We start from the raw sequence: 17,191 nt of genomic DNA on the forward strand, positions 1-17,191 counted from the left end.
CGCCAACCGAAAAAGCAAAATGTTACATAAGATATCATGTCTCCATCCGCTCCCTCCGCTTCTGATCTCTAAATCAGGTGCTCGGGTGCATCGATGGGAGCATCCAGCAGGGGGAGGCGTAGATCAAAAGGGTAACCCTGCTGAGTGACAGCGGCGCGCGTGTAATCAGGCCGAACCCCGAATGTAACGGGCGTGAAACGGTAGGAGCTTCCAAAGACGAGCTTACTTTGCGATTCGGCTCCGCTGCCGTGCCATTAAAAAATCCCACCGTTCAGATTCCGTCCCCCTGACTGCAAGTTTACTCACTTGTTTCATGTGTGGATTACACGGCATTAACATCAAAACCTTGTTTTTCAAGTGCGCTTCAAACTCAGAGATAAGTGAAGCGAAAGAGGCCGGCCAATTTGTCACATTTTCTGAGAAATAACTTCACGGAGCGACACACGAGATCCTCATGTGATGTTTCGCGAGGCGGCGGCGGCGGCGGCGCCGTCGTCCTCTCGCAGCTTATCTGGGTCAACCTTCATTATGAATTTAGCGAACCTTCAGTGAATCTAGGTGCAACATCTTGGAAAAACTTGACAACAAAAGCCCCTCACCCTCAAGTGGATCCGCCTGAATTCTAAATGCAACAGATGTTCCACTCTTGTTTACCTCCGAATGTTACCATGTAAAATTCTGAGTTTCCAGCAAGATTTGGCGTCCTATTAATGCTCCAATACTGCAGCGTGTGTGTTCACTCCTGTCATCTTTGTCTCCTACGTGCCGGCTTGCGTTGCGAGATCCATTTAGTTGTCACAACATCTCGGATCTTTATTTATTGCACTTGAGGATGTACGTTGCTCTGAATTCCTTGAAGAGAAGACTGGGTCGCAGGGGACATGATGAATTGGTTCTTTACATGATATAGCCTGAATAATGATGTTGGTGACTACTACCCGAGCACGGGGAGCCTACATCTTCCTGAGAAATCAATACCTCTGTTGAATCAATTGCACAGGAGGTTTAGCAGAGGTTTCCTGCTGTGTACCTAATCAGGAAAACAAATAAAGCTGAAAGACAGATGAGACAGGCATCAGGATTTAATGGGTCTGTTACCCGGTGCCAGAATAGCCGCTATCCGAAGACACTGGAAAGATAAAAGGATCAATACATTTGAAAAGATTTCTCAGAAAAAAAGAACATTATCAAAGCACAAAAACAAGAAAACGCAGCAAACAAAAGGATCCATTGAACATAAAAATTATTCAGAACAGTCGACAATAGCCGGGGATACTCGGAGCTGGAAGTGACAACAATGGAGAAACACAAACAAACGCTTTAATTGTAAGAAAAGCTGGGACGCACGACTGATTGACGTGGTTACTCACCGTACACCAATAGGGTGTAATGATCAGCAGCGCGTCCGTAGTTGTTCTGGGCCTGGCACAGGTACGTCCCGTTGTACGACTGGCTGAGACGGGAAATCTGTAAGGTGGGGCCGGAGATCTCTGCCCTCTCGGGTAAGGTGTCGTTAATCTTAGACCACTGAATGTTCCTGGGCCTGAAGGGGAAGGAGAACGGGAGAGGAGGGATGTTTGAAACTGCTGGAATGCAGCGGCCACTAGCTCCCTCACTAAAGCATGTATCAGAAACAGTTTGGGGAAGTTTGGATTAGGTGCAGCAGATCATGATCCACTGCGGTACCATCAGACTATGAAGCAGTTTTGGTCCTCAGTCGGCGACACTCCTTAACTCACTCTCCACACTGCACCATTAAAAATCGGTTCTGTAGCGTGAATGCATTTCGTTGCGTCATAGAATGACAAACAAATTAACATTGAAACTTGTTTAACAGGGTTTTAAACAATCAGTGTTCACGCTGGTGGCCACTTCTAGTGATCACTGAGGAAGTCAGGTGATCAATTCCAAGATTTTCACCCAGTAGATCGCTGTTCATGTACCCTGTGACAGACAAAGTTCACGCCCGATCTTTTCCAAAACCTAACCGAGTTGTTCTTTTGGTGCTTAAATCCTACCCACGACTGTTTCACAACATACGTACGAAACTCTTGCTTTTTTCATTGGCAAACGCCCCATGTCTGTCATTGAGGTCTGAGGATGTGTCGGACTCGTTGTTGGCAGAAAATGAACTTTTTAATTAATCAATTAATTGTTAAAGCCGTTTGTAGAAGAAAGGCGTCAAACATGTGTTAGTTCCTGCTGCTCAACTGTTGAGGACTTACTGTTTTATAAATGAACATCTTTGGAATAGTGGGCGATTTTTAAAATATTTTCTAACTGCCTAGTTAATCATTCAAAAGAAACAAATCCTTGGATTAATTCATAATCAAAGTTCCAAACTTCAACTTGCAAAAATTGACCCTGAGTCAGCTTCACATATTCTCCCACGTGCATGTATACACATATCCAAACACTGCAACAGCACAATATTCAACCTTTAACGTGTGACATTTGGACACAGCGAGATCGCAGATTTAATTACTTCTGCTGTTTTTTTTGTTCCTACAACCTCTACAACCACCACCGTTTGAAAGAAATGCAATACTCAGTCATGTCTTACACTAAAGTGTTTGCTTCCTTCAATTGCTTAAAATGAAATGGATATTAATTATACTATTAAGTCTAACCAATGCCTTGTTACTGTGACCTTTGCTGTGAGTCGGCTCGTTCACAGTCTGATCGGCGCAGATTCATGCAGGGTTGATACCAGCTTCATTCTCTGTGCGGTCATTGGAGAGACTGATCCCAGGGCGAAGCGGTTAGAGCGGAAATAGGATTGCCAACAACTTCGCAGTCGTCCCAATGACATGTTTCGTCTTTTTTACATGTGCATCACGTACACCACAAACATGCAGTTACAGGAAACATCTGGCTCGGTTCAGAACTGGAGGGGAGTGAGCAGGGGGGCCCGTGTTGCCTGCAGCCACCTGAGCAACGCTGGCTGCTGCTGGGCAGTGAATGTGGGCCGGCTGCCTGCGAAACCACAGCGTCTGATTTCTGTGTCTACACCCGTTAAACACAAAGATGGGACATGTCAGTGCGGAGGGTTTGTTCAGTTGTTTAAAGTCAACTTTGTGAGCCCCGGGCTGAGTAACAAGAAGCAATGTAACTTATTACTTTTTGCTGTAGAGTGATTACTCGCCCGGCACAGATAACCGCACGACAGCTACCTTTCCAACTAATACCGCTAGCAGATTGCTCACCTTAAGCACATTTAGTGAAAACTGAAGCGCTAAAGGGTTTCACAAATGAGAGAGTGAAAAGAGACAAGGGATCAAAGCACAGGCACCGACGGGTGCTATAAAAAGCGAGGTGAGGAAGGAGGGTGAAGAAGCCCAGAGGGGGGGAGGACGGTGACACGAGAAGAAAGTATAAAAGGGGCTCGGAGAAACGAGCCAATGGCAACAGAGGGCTGCATCCTGACAAATAATGAGGAGATGGATGGTCAGAGGGCGACGATCGTGTGAAAAGGCTTGGCAGTGGCGGGGGGGGACAGGGGTGCAGATGGGAGAGAAATAGGGTGTCAGATGTGCAGGGTGGGGAAAAGATGTAATAGGGATAGAAAACGTGTTACGGCAGGTAGTGGGAAGACGGAGAGGAAGAAGAGCAGGCAAACAAAATGAATTGGTCATGAAAGATGGGCAGGCAGAGCAGACAGGAGGTGCGAGGATTACAGAGACATCCTGGCGAACAAAAGTGTGTGTGTGTGTGTGCGCGCGCGTCTGGCTGAGTGTCACGGCTCTTGCCACCGTGGCCAGATTACAATCCTGACTCATCTGGGTTCTAATCCCTCAGGACGTCTAATTAAACCTCTTTTTTTGCTCAGTCTTGCACACACACACACACACACACAGACACTTCTCGTGTATCCTACACGTGCTAAACGTCCACAAACAAATCTCCGGCTATAGCTGCGCTCCCACAGAGTAATTCCTTCAAACGCTCGCGCACAACACAAACGGGCAATTACGTGAAATGACAAAACGTCGCCTCGCACTCTCCTCCTAATAACGGACAAACAATGAGTGTACCCCCTCCACCAAAGGAAGCGGCATATAATTGGTCATTAATACTAAACAGGCAGTTAACGGGGCCAGAGAGCAGGGGGGAGGACGACCGGGGGATTGTAATGTGTGTGTGTGTGTGTGTGCGCAGTCCAGCGTGAGATGAGGGTCAGAGTCCAGAGCGGCCCGGAGTCCCATCTCTCACTGTCACATAGTCCTGCATGCACCGTGCAAACACAAACACACACACACACACACACACACACACACACACACACACACACACACACACATCTCACAGTGTCCCCAACCGGCCGTTACAAAGCTTTAGTGGGGCTATAGCCAATACGCTTCTCCGCCAGTCCTCACTGTGGGATTTCACTTAAGTCATCACACACACACACACACACACACGCGCTCACACTTTGGCTGCATGAAGCTTTACTGGGGAGCTTTAGTGGACTTGATGCCCACAGACAGACGGACCATCTAGGGGAGGGTTTAAGAGCTTAGGACCCAATACCCTTCTGGAGGGTGCACAAAGGGCTGCGAACACACTAGAAAAAGGCTTTGTTTCAAAGCCGAGTCTTAAAAGTGTTGACTGCTGATTGGGTTTAGCAGCTCTGGACTCACACACAGAGTCATTCAAGTTTGTGATATGTCCACATGTACGCTCAATATCTCAAATTTCTCATAACTTTCACACTCCTATGGTCACCGCCGCACCTCTGTATGAAGCTCTTTTTGTTCTGAATCCTTCATGCAATAAAATATGGATCAGGTTGCCCGTCTGGCAAATATTAAATGTCAGGCGATATCACAGACGCAAAACTCCTCTGTTCTTTATCAAACTTGGGATGCACGATGCGTCCTTGGCACTATCCTCTCATGATTAAAAAAAAAAAATATCCTGATGGGTTTGATGACGGTGTTAATATTGTCATTCTACATGTGATTAGACACTGCTGGTTGACTTCAATTACAGTTCAGCGATGATGCGTTTGGGTTTGATTGGCACAAAGGGAGCCTGCATCATTAGCGGGGGACAGCGTGAGGTCCTTGTCAAATTTTAAGTCTGTTTTTCCGATCCCTTTTCCAAGAAAGGAGTTGACGCCATGTTGCCGTTTGCTTTCTAAGGCTAGTTTCTAGAAACGAACCAGGAGATCTTGCGGTAATTACAGAGCGTAATTACTTAAAGAAAGAACTGAATTATGTGGCATTGTAATTATGTAGAAAGAGGTCAGCGTGATGTTCATTTTAACGACACATTTTAAAGACAAAAAGAAGAAAGATGTCTTGCAGCTGGCTATTTTAAGATACTCAGGGGAGAAGCTCTTACACATTTTATCCCTTTTTTTTTTTGGAACCTGTATTGAGGGCTGATAAAAGCGCACATGTTCTCCTTTCAGTGGTGCCCTGCTTTCCTCTCACACATTTGGTGGCCGTCCAGGAAAACCACTGTTTTCTGCTGCGGCCAGTGAAAAGCTCCGCTGGTGCAGGTAGAGGTTTGCTCAAGGACGTTTGCACAATGGCTATTGAGAAGGAGAAGATTTTTTTTTTTTGCAGAATGGATAGTATTTATTTAAAAAAAAAAAAACAAGAACGCACAACCCGACCGGCAGGATGAATGTTGGCATGAACATTTCTGCAAAACACAGATATGTTGAAACTTAACATTTCTTTATGTTGCAACTGCGTTTCTTTAGATTAAATTTTCCATTTTATGTTGCGACAATGTTGTACTTATTGTCTGGTTAGTTTTGGGCACCAAAACCACACGGTAAGGGTCAGGAAAAATTATAGTTTGGCTTTAAACCTGTTAAGGTCACCTCGAATATGGCTGGATATTCCTTAAAAATATCCAGTGGTGTCACGCTCACACATTTTGCGACACCAGAGACCCTTTCTCAAAAATATACAGTGGTTTCAGGTCTTCACACAAATGTTAAAACACAGGCTCGGTCTACGGTCACTGGCTCAGCTGCCTTCTCGCATCTGTCATAAACGTGTAATGTGAACGCGATACAACACAATTTTTGGAGAAACAACAACATAGATCTATGAAAGGTGCAGCTTTGAACATGGCCCTTGCAGAAAAAAGTAACTACTGACATTTTATCTCAGCGACTGGCTGGAATAAATGTGTCTGTGTCACTGATCATCTATCTGATTCTTCTCTGCAGCCCATGAATCAACACTTTTGGTTGGCAGACTTACCAACTCATTGCTGTTTCTGTGTGCTCATCTCTGTGTCTAGATTCTATCAACGGTTCCATCATCCAGTCTGATCTGCTGCAGTTTCCTCACATTAGTATTAGTATACGTGCTCTGAGAAAATCCACAGAGACGTTAACAGATTCTTAACCTCATCTGTTTAAAGATCCTCTCCAGACATCATTTTTTAAAAGGAGACAGAAAAACTCTCATTTTCTGGTTCATAATTGTATTTTAGGTTGCTACTAGAACAGGTTTACAAGCTTTACTGCTCAAAAAACACACCGGTTTTCTCACACTGTCCATTGCTGCAGCATGGTCTGTTTTAGCTCCTGTCACTTTGAGGCCCCTCCTCCTAAACACCCAGTTTGCTCTGATTGGTCAGCTCACATATGCCTGAGTCAGCACCGCTTACAACAACAGAGCAGCTGTGCTAAATCCACATTATGCAAATGTTTGACATGGTGACGTGGTGTGATGTCACAAAGTCCCGGAATTCAAGGTGGGGCTACTGACGAGGCGTTTAAGGATAATTGTTTTCTGTGGGAGAGAGGACCTCCCGTTGGTGCGGACTTTGGCCTTTTTAACTTTCAAGATCATTTACATGCACAAAAACATATATAACACTGAGGGAAAGGGAGAAAAGAAGAAGAAAGCAGAACAGTTCTTTAAAATAAAATACTCTACTTTGAATATTGATTTACTTCTGATATGATTTTTTATTAAATCCTCAAAATGACATCTACTAATTTCCCCCAAGAAATATTGCTGTATCTATAAGAACTGGAAGATTCAGGTTTCCAAATCACATTTGTGTATGCTGAATACTGGACTGGGATTGGCTGGCAAACTATTTGCGATCGTGCTCATCGTCCTGCCTCTTTAACATTGGGTTTTAAATGATCACAGAGCAGTGAATGTGAAAACAGCCCTCTGCACATATCGTTCTGCACAGTGAAGCTCAAACACTCGACTGTAGGAACAAAAGGAACAACACATTTTGTAAGTGGAGGGGGACTTGTGGTTACAGCGATTAGGACCTTTGACGCCGACTCTTGCAACCGTTGCAGGTTGCTGAATCCGAGCTGATATTACCTTTACACTCACAAAAGGTGCTCTGAGTAAATGTGCGAACTGATCTTGCCAGCAACAATTTTACCCTCCAAAAAGATTGCCTAAATTAAAGTAGAGCCCTGTAGGTTTGTCGCCGCCTCCCGCAGCTACCAGGTGTTTGGTGATGTTACGACCTAAATGTCATCCGCATCACAGCTCAAAACAATTTCCCAAAACACTTTTAATGTGTATGCTTACCGTCCCTTTTTTGCATTTCATGAAATTTCGTGTTTGCAGGGGGTTGTCGCCGAACTTGGCAACCTCCCGCATGCTGTCGTCAATCAAACGCGCTCTGTGTGTCCTTAAGCCGATTTGACTAGAGTCGTTGCGGCTTTTCAAACACAAACGCTTTTGTTCAAGCGAACCTTTTATACTTTCTGATTATTTTGTCAGGAATTCATTACGGAATGAGGAAAAAAAATGCATGCACACAGTGCGATGACAACCCCCGAAAAAGCTTCACAAGCAGCTTTTTTGTGCCAGCTAGTAAATGTGCCGGCTTCATATCTTGTGGGGAAAGAAAAGGATGCATGACTCAGTGTCTTTCAAACAACATTATTAAGTCATTACACCTCTTCAGCATAACCTCAAATATACTTTCACATACACCGATCAGCCACAATATTAAAACCACTGACAGGTGACGTGAATAACATTGATCATCTCATCACAATGCGGTGTTCTGCTGGGAACCCTGGGGTGCTGGCATTTATGTGAATGCCACTTGACACTCACCAGCTTTCCAAACATTGTTATGGACCAAGTACACCCCTTCATCACAATAACGCTACCCGATAGCGCTGACACACGGCAAACACTGCTCAGGAACAGCTCGAGGAACACAATAAAGGGCCCAAGGTGTTGACCGGGCCAAATTCCCCAGATCCCAATCTAATCGAGCATCTGGAAGATGTGCTGGAGCAGGTCTGATCCATGGAGGTCCCACCCCCCAATATACAGGACCCAGAGGATCCACTGTAAAAAAAACCCTCAGAGGTCTTAAGTCCATGTCTTGACAGGTCAGAGCTGTTTTAGCTGCGCAAGGGGAACCTTCACAATCTTAGGCAGGTGGTCATACTGTTATGCGGTGTATATCTTATAAAAGAAAAACAGGGCATCATTCACAGGTCAGTGTCCTAGTGTTCTGTTTAGGGAGATTTCTCCATTGACAGTACAGATAAACTTGTCAGGTTGTGTAGGTTGTACACAAACCTTTGTGTTATTTATTCATATGTAAAAGTAAGGCATAGATAGCATCAGAAAACAAAACACTTTAACACATGTACACAGACTTACAGAGGGTTCCCGGTGACTGAGCAGGTGAGGCTGAGCGAGTCGCCCTCTCGCAAAATGCCAGTAGGAGGAACAATTCTCACTGTGGGTGCAACTGTGGGGAGAGAGAAAAAAAGGGAGAGGGGAGGAGGAGGGGGGGAGTTAGATGAATGAGTATGCATGTGAGAGAGGAAACAAGAAAGGCACCAAAGACAACAAAATGGATCAAAATGATCAAAACGGAGCGACGATCAGAGAGGATAGAAGAAGGGGGGGAAAAAAAAAAAATCGGGAACGAGAGAGAGTGAGAGAAACGGCGAGGGAACAAAAAAAAAAGGAGGAACAAGGGAAAAGTGAGAAAGTGGCAGGAGGGAGGGGTCTTTAACATCTGTTTCCACGGCAACCAGCCGACAATCCTACGGTTGAGACACCTGTTATCATAAGCAGCCCACCGCTCCGGCAGCTGCTGTACCGCACTTACTTCAGTGGCAGAGCGATGGGAAGCCAAACCCACACTGACAGTTGGTCATTATTGCCGGTCGTCTGGCTGGAGGAACCGCCGGCACACAGATTGACAAAACTGTTGAATATTAATCACTCTGATCTATCAACAAACATTAGGATACGTGGGGCAAATTAATTGTAAAAGAAAAAAAAAAAAAAAGAAAAAAAAAAAGAAGACTGATGAATAAGCACTTCCTGGGGAGTGAAATCACAAACTGAACGCCTCTGAAATGTGCGACGGTCCAAAGTTATTGATAGACCGTGGGGAGAGTTATCATGTCAAACTGTCAGGAGTACTTAAACGACACAGGAACAAATAAAGCAACTGAATATTTGGTTGACTAAAAAAAAAAAAAAAAAAAAAAAATTATTTCAGCATCCTTTTTTCATTATCACAGATCTAAATCTGTGTGATCTCAACTGATGCGCTTCTGACATGATTTTTTTTTCTGAATTAAAAAAAAGGATCTTCAAACAAAATAACTCGCATAAATATCATTATCAAATAGTAATCACACTGAATTGTCAGCGAGCTCCAGTTTTGTTCCTCCTCACATCGGAAAACAAAAGGCGAGACATTTCTGAAGTAAACTCGTACGAGCGAACATAACGTCTTTGATGGGATTAGAAAAAAAAGAAGAAGAAGAAGAAGAGGAGGATTTACTTTTCATAGACATTAAATAATTAATTTCTGACTTTCCCGAAATGGATATAGATTATAGCTGTCTGACATTTTTCAAGCTTAATCCCACTGAACCATCTACAGATCTGTGAAAATATTGAAAATTCAGTTTAAAAAGTAAAAATATGCTTCTATCTGGGCTTGTTGCCCTGACTGAATATTAGACTTCAGCCAATAATACATTTAAATCTCCTGCAGTACTTTTTTACTGCTTGGCTTTTCGCATGCCTCAGGTGGACATGATGTGATTTCAGAGCACGCTAACTCGTGCAAATAGGCCAGCGAAGATACATCACTCCCAGAGCGGGTCCGGGATCCTCGCACATACTAATACGACCCAGGTTTCCTCGGCCGGCACTGGTTAGCTTTCTTAAACCACAGGTCGGGACTCTGACCTGGCCACGGGCCTGTTTCTGCCAGCTCGCGGCACAAGATTTGTATGCATTAGGTTTTAATGAGAGCGGGTCTCACACAGGGCAGCGGCAACTATCACTCTGTTAAAAATCCTGGACTTTATACAAATGAGCTTCATTTTAAAAATGAGATATCCGCCATTTGAAAAATGAGGCTGCTCCAGTCCTGACAAAATTCTGGGTGGCATTAAAGTTAAAAAGAAAAAAAAAAGGGTAATGAATGGTACTGAAGGCGCAACTTAAGTGACAGAAATACAGATGGAATAATTTGTGTGTCTGAGATATTTGCCAGTGAACATTATGTTGGTTCATTTGTTTCCGAGATGGATAGAAAAAGGCTTTGGCGTATAAAGTGAACACACACACACACACACACACACACACACACACACACACACACACACACACACACACACACACGCCAGCCTGAAGGAGGGACTTACAATACACATCCAGACGGTAGTGTCGGATCCTCTTCTGCCCGCCCAGCGCCACGTGGAACGCCTCGCAGCTCAGCGCCGCCCCGTTGTCTTTCCTTTCAACCGGGATCCGGATGGTGCTGGACACGCTGAACGTCTTCCCGTTGTCCTGCTGGGACACCACACCTGGAGATCGAGACAGAGAGAGGATGAGAGGACTGTCTCCAAGAAAAAAAAAAAAGTTCACAGTTCTCTTTTCCTTCTCCCCCCACTGAGACATCACACCGACGGCGGGAGAAAAGGAAAGAGACAGGGAAAGGGAAAAAAAAAAAGAAGAGGAGACTTTAGAGGAGAACACGGAGGTGGATGGAAGAAGCGAGCAGACTGATGGGGACAAAGTTAGAGGAAGTTAGTGACTGATGAAGGAGACTTTCTTTTTTACAGCAGCACTGTACCTATAGAGGGGAGGATGAAACGACGGAGGAGGACGGAATGAAAAGAGAGAAAAGAAAAAGCAATTTGCATCCATATTTCATGGCAATTATAAGCAGCCGAACTGTTTGTTTGCAGATGGCGAATCAAGCGAATACATTGTGTGTGTGTGTGTTCGTGTGTGTTCGTGTGTGTGTGTGTGTGTGTGAGTGAGTAGAAGAGACTGAAGGATAAAAGAGAGAATATGCATAAACCGAATTGAGATTTTAACTGCACCAGACATGGAGGGAGGGAGGGAGGGAGAGAGTGGGGGGGCGTCAAAGGACCAGGGTGAGAGAAGAAAGGCAAAGGAGAGAGGAGGACTCGTGGGCAGAGAGAAAGAGGGCAGCAAAACCGGGCCTGATAGATGGGAGGAGGAGGGTGGAAGGGAGAGGAGAGCTGAGGCGAGACAAGCCCAGACATTAAAAGGACGATAAGAGCGCCAGGCCAGATTCAGAGTGAGAGAAAAGATGCGAGAAGCGAGGAGGAGGAGAGACGGAAGGAGGGAGGAGGTACAGCGGGGTGACATGGTCACGTATTGGTGGTGGGTCTGTGCTTGTTGAGGCAGAATACTACAATATTACTTATATCGCACTGAGTTTTCAATTAACGCCGGCCAGCGAATAAAAAGCAGGCCCGATTGAAGCGTGAGAGGGAGAGAGAGAGAGAGAGAGAGAAGATGGTGGCGGCGGGTGCAGATGAGAAGGAAACGGGGAGCGGCGGGAGAGAGATAGCGGCCTTAATTAAAGAGTGCTTTCCCATATCTGCTGGGATCTGCCTCTAACCTTTAGTGTCACAGTTCATTTAACTCAGGGCCGGGAGAGAGAGGAGAGGAGGAAGAGAGGGGAGAGGAGGAAATGAGAGGAAACAGGAGGAGAAAGGAGGAGAAGGGAGATGGGGAATATGAGAGAGGAGGGATAAGAAAGGGATGCAAGCAGTGGGAGGAATTGAGAGGAGGCGGGAGAGAGTAAGAAGTAAGAGGAGAGGGGGAGACAGAGAGAAAAAGGGAGGGGAGGGGGGAAAACAAAAGAGGTGAAAAGAGGAGAGGCGAGAGAACAGGGGAAGAGATAAGATGAGGGGAAGCAGGAGGAGGAGAGGAAAAGAAAGGAGGAGGGAGGAGAGGAGAGAAAACAGGGGAAGAGAGAAGGAAGCAAGAGGGGATGAGACATGAAAAGAAAGGTAGAGCGGGGAGGAATGAGTAGGGATAAAGAAGAGAGGAGGAGGGAGGAAACAGAATGAGGAGGGGGACAAATCGGCAGGAGAAGACAGGAGAGGACACAAGCGAGGAAAAAAAGTTGAGATGAGGAAACAGGAGAAGAGGGAATAGGAAACGAGAGGAGAGAGAAAAAGAAAGGAAGAGAGTGGTGAGAGGAAAACAAAGGAAACAGGAGAGAGTAATTAAGTGATAAGAGGAGAGGAGGAGAAACACAACAGGAGGAGAGGGAGGAATTGATATGAGGGAAGATGAGGTGAGGAAATAGGAGAGTAGGGGAGGAAAAGGGAGAAGATAAGACAGGAAACACGAGGAAGAGAGAGGAGGAAATGGGAGAGAGTAGAAATAAAGTAAAGACGAGAGGAGGAGAGAGGACAGAGGGAGATGGGAGGAATCAAGAGGAGAAGAGAGGATAGATGAGAAACAGGACAGGAGGAGAGGGGAAAAGCTGAGATGAGGAAACAGGAGAAGAGACGAAGAGAGGGGAGAAAACAGGAGTAATTAAGAAGAGATAACATGAGAGGAGGAGTGAGAAAAAGGAGGACGGGGAGGAGTCAAGAGGAGAAGAGAAAAGAAAAGAGGAAAACAGGACAAGAGGGTAGGAAATGAGGAGGGAGGAGGAAACAAGAACAGATGGAAAAAGAGGAGAGGAAAGGGGAGGAGACAGGAGACAGCAGGAATGAAGAAGAGACAAAAAGAGAGGAGGATGGAGGAAATAGGAGGAGGGGCAGCACTCAAGGGAAAAGGAGAGACAGGAGAGAGAAAAGGGGACAGAAGAGAGGAAGAAAGTGGACAAGAGAGGACAAACAGGAGGAAAATGAATCAGACGAGAGAGAACAAAAGCAAGACCCTCTTAGAGCCATTCGCAGCCAGTAACCAAGGTGAAGAGCGTCACCAGCGAAATGTAAAGGAAGTAAAAAGAAATGAAGATCGGATGAAGAGAAAGAAAAGGATAGAGGAGTGGGTAGAGACACAGAGACAATGACAGGCGAGGAAAAAAGAAAAGGGAGGAGAGCGGATGAAAGAGCTGTTGAGTGTCAGACAGAAATAGAAAGTAAAAGAGACAACGGCTGACACGAAGTTTGAAAGGACAAAGCTCCGCTCGACGCACATCCCCCCCGAAACTGTTGACACCAGATTACCTCACATTATCTCACGTGGTCCGTCTGAGTTATCTGGAGCCGCCGGGTATGAATTCATGAATAACAATAACGGAATGCGTTTGACAAGCGATTTGTACTTTTTAAACAACGTTGTCTGTATTTAATCAAAAAAAAAAAAAAAAAAAAAAACGGAGGATCAATTGAATAAAAATGATGATAGCCACGAGCCTGAGTGAGAATTAAACGCTGCATAACTTAAGTCTCCGTGAGTTTTTCTTGTCAACCCAACAAGGTTTCTTTTTTTGAGGAATTCATATCCCCCTCTCCAAAAAAAACTTGTCATTATATCCACAAACGCCAATTTAACGTCGAAAGTGAAAGACGAAAGAAGTCTCGGAGGTCAAACAGACTGAAGGCGAAGGGGAAGGATAGGTCTCAGATGTATTATTGAGCGAAGAGACCCCCCTTTAACTGAGAGAGGCAAAGGGAGACAGCGAGTTAGAAAGAAGGATAGATCAAGGTAACGGACTGATGGAGGGGGCTCACAGAATCAGCAGAAGGAGGAGGAGGGAGACGATGGTGAATTAAAAAAAGAGCGTCTTTGTGAGTGTTTGAAAAGGAGGTGGAGCGAGAGGAGCAGGAAAACTGGAGCACACGAAGCATCTGCGCTTTCATGTAATGGTGTACTTGTGAGATTACGAATCTGAATTTTGGAGGGAGAGGGAGAGGGGAGATAGGTGTCTGCTTCGATTGGGAGAGAGTTTAATGAGTGGACACATTCAGACAGAGAGGCGGTGAAATCTGTCTCATAGCGGCTGTCTGCTCAACACAAAGATCAACGCACGTAGACGTAAACATCCTCCGTGAACTTGTGACTCCGTCGAAGGAACGGAGACGGAAAAAAGTCACATCTCCGGAAAGTGCGTTTGATCGTTTGAAACTAGATCGTCGCCTATAAATATTACAAAACAACCAGTGTCGGATTAAAAAAAGGGCTCAAAGATCATACTGTAGCAAAAGTAAAAATATCGTGTTGAAATACTACTTTGGTAAAAGAGAAGGTCACCAACATGACTGCGACGTTAAGGTCTTACGGTATCCGATGTTAAATATACTTCGGTATCAAAAATAAAAGTACATTCTACTCACATTTGTCTACAGCAGGAGTGCCCAATACGTCGATCGCGAGACATGGCAGGAAAATGAATGAATAAATTAATGAATGAATAAATCTCCAAAAAACCAAGTCGAATCTATGCCACCTGATTGACGTACAATGCGCGTAAAAGTTGGATGCCAACCGCCAATAAAGGCCAATGGAAGAAGAAGAAGAAGAAGATGATTGATGTACAGGACGGCCAGTCTGTGATCTCTTCTTGTACGGGTCACGTGTCATGGGTCATCATGCATGCGCAAACGCAATAGCTACTGCAAAACACAAGCGAGCTAAGTGTCCTGGTTAGCGGCTTCAATTGATATCAACAAGAAGAAATATAAAAACTGGGAGGAGGACTTTTTTTTACCAATATGTCTTTTTCAAACTGCATTTGTCGGCTCTGTCAAACTACCATCGCTATTCCGAGGAAGGGGAATGTTGAGAGGCACTTTTGAACTGTTCATAAAAAGTACGACACTGACTTCCCTCTAAAAAGCGAGCTGAGAAACAGAAAGGTGAGGGATGTAAAATCACAGCTAATCGGACAACAGTCTTTTTTCACACAGTGGAATTCACAAGCAAAGGCCGACACCAAAGCATCGTTACGGGTGAGTCACTCCATCATTAAGCATAAGAAGTCCTTCCAAGATGGTGAGATGATAAAAGAGGCCTTCGTTGAGGCAGCTGACTCCTTGTTTTGGGATTTTAAAAGCAAACTAGAAAAATTATCATCAATCAAAGCTCTTCAGCTGTCAAGAAGTACCGTTACACAGTGCTGTGAAGTAATGGCCGAGGAATTTGACACAGCAGCTTCGGAGAGACGCTGCAGACTGCGAGTGTTTCTCACTGCAATTAGACGAGTCTACAGACACCAGCGATACAGCCCTGCTGTGCATTTTTATTCGGATGGTGTTTACAGATATGACTGAAGAGGAGCTATTAACATTACTGCCCATGAAAGAACGCACGCGGGGAGAGGACATTTTTCAGTCATTCAAAAACAGAGGGTTGCATTACTCTCTCAATATCAGTTATGCAACGTGTTATATAAAGTAAACTCAGTGTAGATGTTTAGTATCTTTAATGTAGGTAGATCATCTTGACCTGGTCATTTTAAAAGTAGCTCGCAAGCTAAAAAAAAGTGTGTGCACACCTGATCTACAGCATGTAATCTTCAAAGTAACTAGTAAATAAAGTAACAAATAATTGTGCTGGAGTAAAAAGTACAATATTTACCTCTGATCCATAGTGGTGTGAAAGTATAAAGCAGCAGGAGATGGATGATTTGGTATAGTACTAGAGTAAATGTACTCAGTTACATTCCATCAGTGGAAATAGCGAACAGACAACTCAAAGAACACGTTCTAATGACTTCCCCTGTGTATTACGTTTTTCTAAAATTACTTAATTTTTACCACATTATCAACATTTATCAGTGTTTTTAACCACTTAAGTAAAAAAGTACATTTACTCGAGTACTGTACGGGTACAATTTTAAGGTGCTTTACTTAAGTATTTTCGATTTTTGGGATATTTATATTTATTTTTTACTCCATACATTTGTCCGACAGCTTTGGTTACTAGATTACTTTCTGCTCAGTTTGAAGCCTTGTATCTCCAAATGTGTTGATGTTGAATATTTGTGATAAACTGACAGCGCCCTTAGTCTAAAAGTATCTCATGCTAAATGTAGTAAAGTATCAAAAGTACAAGTAAATGATAGATATATACTGTACTATGGGCCGGAATTATCAGAATTAGTGTTTTTTTAATCTGATTGATGATAAAATAAATACATTTTAAAACTACTTTGCCATGATGCAGCATATCATCTGTAAAGTAACTAGTAACTAAAGATAGCAAATAAATGTAGCTGAGTAAAGAGCATAATGTTTGCTTCCGAAATGTAGAGTAATGGAAGTATAAAACAGCAGAAAATGGAAATGCTCAAGTAAAGTACTTAAGTGCAGTACTCGAGTAAATGTACTTAGTTACATTCCATCACTATACAGAACAGAAGGGAAAACGATGAGTGACAGATTTGGGAGCCCTGCTGCCAAAACCTAAATTTTTTTCCCCCATTTATCCAACCATCCATCTTCACCTGATCCCATCACCTGATCGATCTGCCATCCCCTCTGTCAACCGATCAATCACCTGTCCATTCATCCTTCTTTTATTCAGCACTCAGTCTGATATCATCCACCCATTCCACTTCACCTCCCCATTAATTTCCTCATTTATCTCCCATAATCATCAAACCATCCCATCTGTCAGTCAATCAGCAGGTACCTGGTATCTCCCTGCCGTTGCGAACCCAGCGGAGGGTGGCGGCCGGCTTGCTGCGCGGCGACATGCAGGTGAGCTCCACCTCGCCGCCCTCCACGGCCTCCTGCTTCACCTCCACCGTGGGCGTCTCCGGGGGCACCAGGACGGACAGCGTGGCCACCTGGTGGTGCGTGGAGTCCGTGTAGAGCTGGCAGAAGTACCCGCCCTCATCGGACACGCTGACGTTGGTCAACTCGATGCGCACCAGCCGCGGCGTGAAGAGCACCATCTGGAAACGGTCGTCCTTCAGGGCTGGAGGGTGGACAGAGATGATGGAGAGAGGCGGGTGGGAGAGA

The 17,191-nt window shown here is 44.6% G+C and overlaps 1 protein-coding gene across 6 annotated transcripts in view; it reads right to left on the reverse strand.

Moving 5' to 3' along the window:
* Nucleotides 1-17,191, reverse strand: part of cadm4 (cell adhesion molecule 4) — a 172,919-nt gene that overhangs the window by 13,856 nt on the left and 141,872 nt on the right. For all 6 annotated transcript variants that reach the window (XM_030393214.1, XM_030393218.1, XM_030393215.1 and 3 more), the window contains exons 3-6: nucleotides 16,860-17,147; nucleotides 10,649-10,810; nucleotides 8,631-8,721; nucleotides 1,371-1,543 (exon numbers count right to left, since the gene is read on the reverse strand). In XM_030393214.1, the coding sequence (XP_030249074.1) occupies nucleotides 1,371-1,543; nucleotides 8,631-8,721; nucleotides 10,649-10,810; nucleotides 16,860-17,147 (714 nt within the window). The remainder of the gene's footprint in view (nucleotides 1-1,370; nucleotides 1,544-8,630; nucleotides 8,722-10,648; nucleotides 10,811-16,859; nucleotides 17,148-17,191) is intronic.

Source organism: Sparus aurata, chromosome 17 (genome assembly GCF_900880675.1).
Source record: "Sparus aurata chromosome 17, fSpaAur1.1, whole genome shotgun sequence".
Taxonomy (NCBI): Eukaryota; Metazoa; Chordata; class Actinopteri; order Spariformes; family Sparidae; genus Sparus; species Sparus aurata.